General features: G+C 34.1%; 1 protein-coding gene across 1 annotated transcript in view; it reads right to left on the reverse strand.

The window, feature by feature from the left end:
* The window catches only part of LOC105513920 (olfactory receptor 2J1-like), a 1,596-nt gene extending 930 nt beyond the window's left edge, over positions 1 to 666 (reverse strand). The window contains exon 1 of the mRNA XM_011944959.1: positions 285 to 666. Within this exon, the coding sequence (XP_011800349.1) occupies positions 285 to 666 (382 nt within the window). The remainder of the gene's footprint in view (positions 1 to 284) is intronic.
* Between the last annotated feature and the right edge of the window lie 1,207 nt (positions 667 to 1,873).

Below are 1,873 nucleotides of genomic sequence, written 5' to 3' on the forward strand. Positions count from 1 at the left end.
AATGGCACCATAGGAAGTGAGAATGAGAATGAGAGGTATAAGAACAAAAATAGAGCTCATGACCATGAGGATCAGCTCATTTGCATGGGTGTCAACACATGATAAATGCAGAAGTGCTGGAACTTCACAGAAGAAGTGATCCACTAGGCGATGTCCACATAGGGGTATCCAGATAGTATAGGAGGAATGAAGTGCTGAGGTAGTAAAACCACTTACCCAAGAAGCCACAGCCAACAAGCGGCAGAAACGAGGGTGCATGAGGACAGTGTAATGCAAAGGTCTACACACAGCTGCATAACGGTCATAGGACATCACCACCAGTAGGACACACTCTGCAATTCCCAGTGCAAGAACAAAATAAAGTTGAACCATGCAACCAGCATAAGAGATGGTCTTTTCCAGGCCCCAGAGGTTGACCAGCAACTGAGGGATAGAGCTGGTGGTGTAGCAGAGATCCAGAAATGAGAGGTTTGAAAGGAAGAAGTACATTGGAGTGTGGAGATGGGAGTCCAGGTATGACAGGATGATGATGAACAGGTTTCCTGTCAGTGTCATTAGGTAGAAGATCAAGATAACCACAAACAGAACTACTTCCAGATGAGGCCAATTAGAAAATCCAAGTAGAATAAAGAAGTTTTCAGAACTTGCGTTTTTTTCCATCATCATTCATTTTTTTCTTGTACCTAAAGAAAGAATCACATAAACTCAAAGTCTGTCCATGCATTGTCAATTGCTCACTTGCAAACAGATTGAAGACAAATCCCACTTCCAGACAGTATGCATCATAATGTCAGTAGAATTTTTATACAGTTCCCTTTACATGCTTCATTGAGATATTTATCCAGCTATGGATACAAGCAATAGCTTCTCAAGTTACTGAGTTCTTTTATATACATCCCTGAGTTAACATTTGGATTAATGAAGACTATGATATTCCATAATCAGGAACACAATATTTATGAAAAATAATTTTTTACTTTAAAAAGTTAATTTGATTATTTTTATATTTTCAGGCTATTTCCAATTTTGCAATTACAGAGAAAGGAATAACAGCAGTCTTAATAATCTTACTTATAGATAGGAATTTTCCATATTAAAAAGCAATTAGGCAGTCACTTTAAAACATTAACTGAAAAGAAATAATTGAATATGATTATAGAAAAAATTACCTGCTATTTATTTATGCTAGCAGTTTATTTCTAGACAAATAATACACAAATGAAAGTTTAAACAGAATATGCACAAACACACCAACTTATAAAAATTCACAATATACACAAAGCCGATTAATAAAGCAAAATAGAGTAATCGGTGATAGAATGCTTCCAAAGGTAAATGAGACTATATTACTGGAAGATATAAAGATTACAGAGTCTACCAAAAACATAGGTTAGTAAGAGAGAAAGGGACAGTGTTTGGATGCACAACAGTGAAAAGGAGGTCTGAATGTGGTATTTGAAGTTAAAAGAATGTATAACAGGATTGTTTGACAGAGACAAGAAGACTTAAACATGGTTTCTACAAAATTTTATATGCCTTAGGCCAATAACTGAACTATACTTTAAATTCTGAGTCACAATTTATAATTTGTATTTTCTGGGGTTTCTACAATTTTTAATGGAGCTTCTGAATGGAAATTAATATTAGTAGAAAGATACATGAATATTGTATAAAATCCAGAAAATTCACCTTGTAGTTATTTTTTTTATTTCCTTGTAGTTATTTTTTAAAAATAAAGAAGAAATTCAAATATGCTTTGATAGTTTGATTTTCAGTTGCTTATTTTCTCTTGCACACTACCAATCTTGTATGAGAAAGATAAACACTCTTTTATGATATAGTTTTTGCAATAAAATACAGGAACCCAGCATTT

This window comes from Colobus angolensis, unplaced genomic scaffold (genome assembly GCF_000951035.1).
Source record: "Colobus angolensis palliatus isolate OR3802 unplaced genomic scaffold, Cang.pa_1.0 Scaffold237, whole genome shotgun sequence".
Lineage (NCBI taxonomy): Eukaryota > Metazoa > Chordata > Mammalia > Primates > Cercopithecidae > Colobus > Colobus angolensis.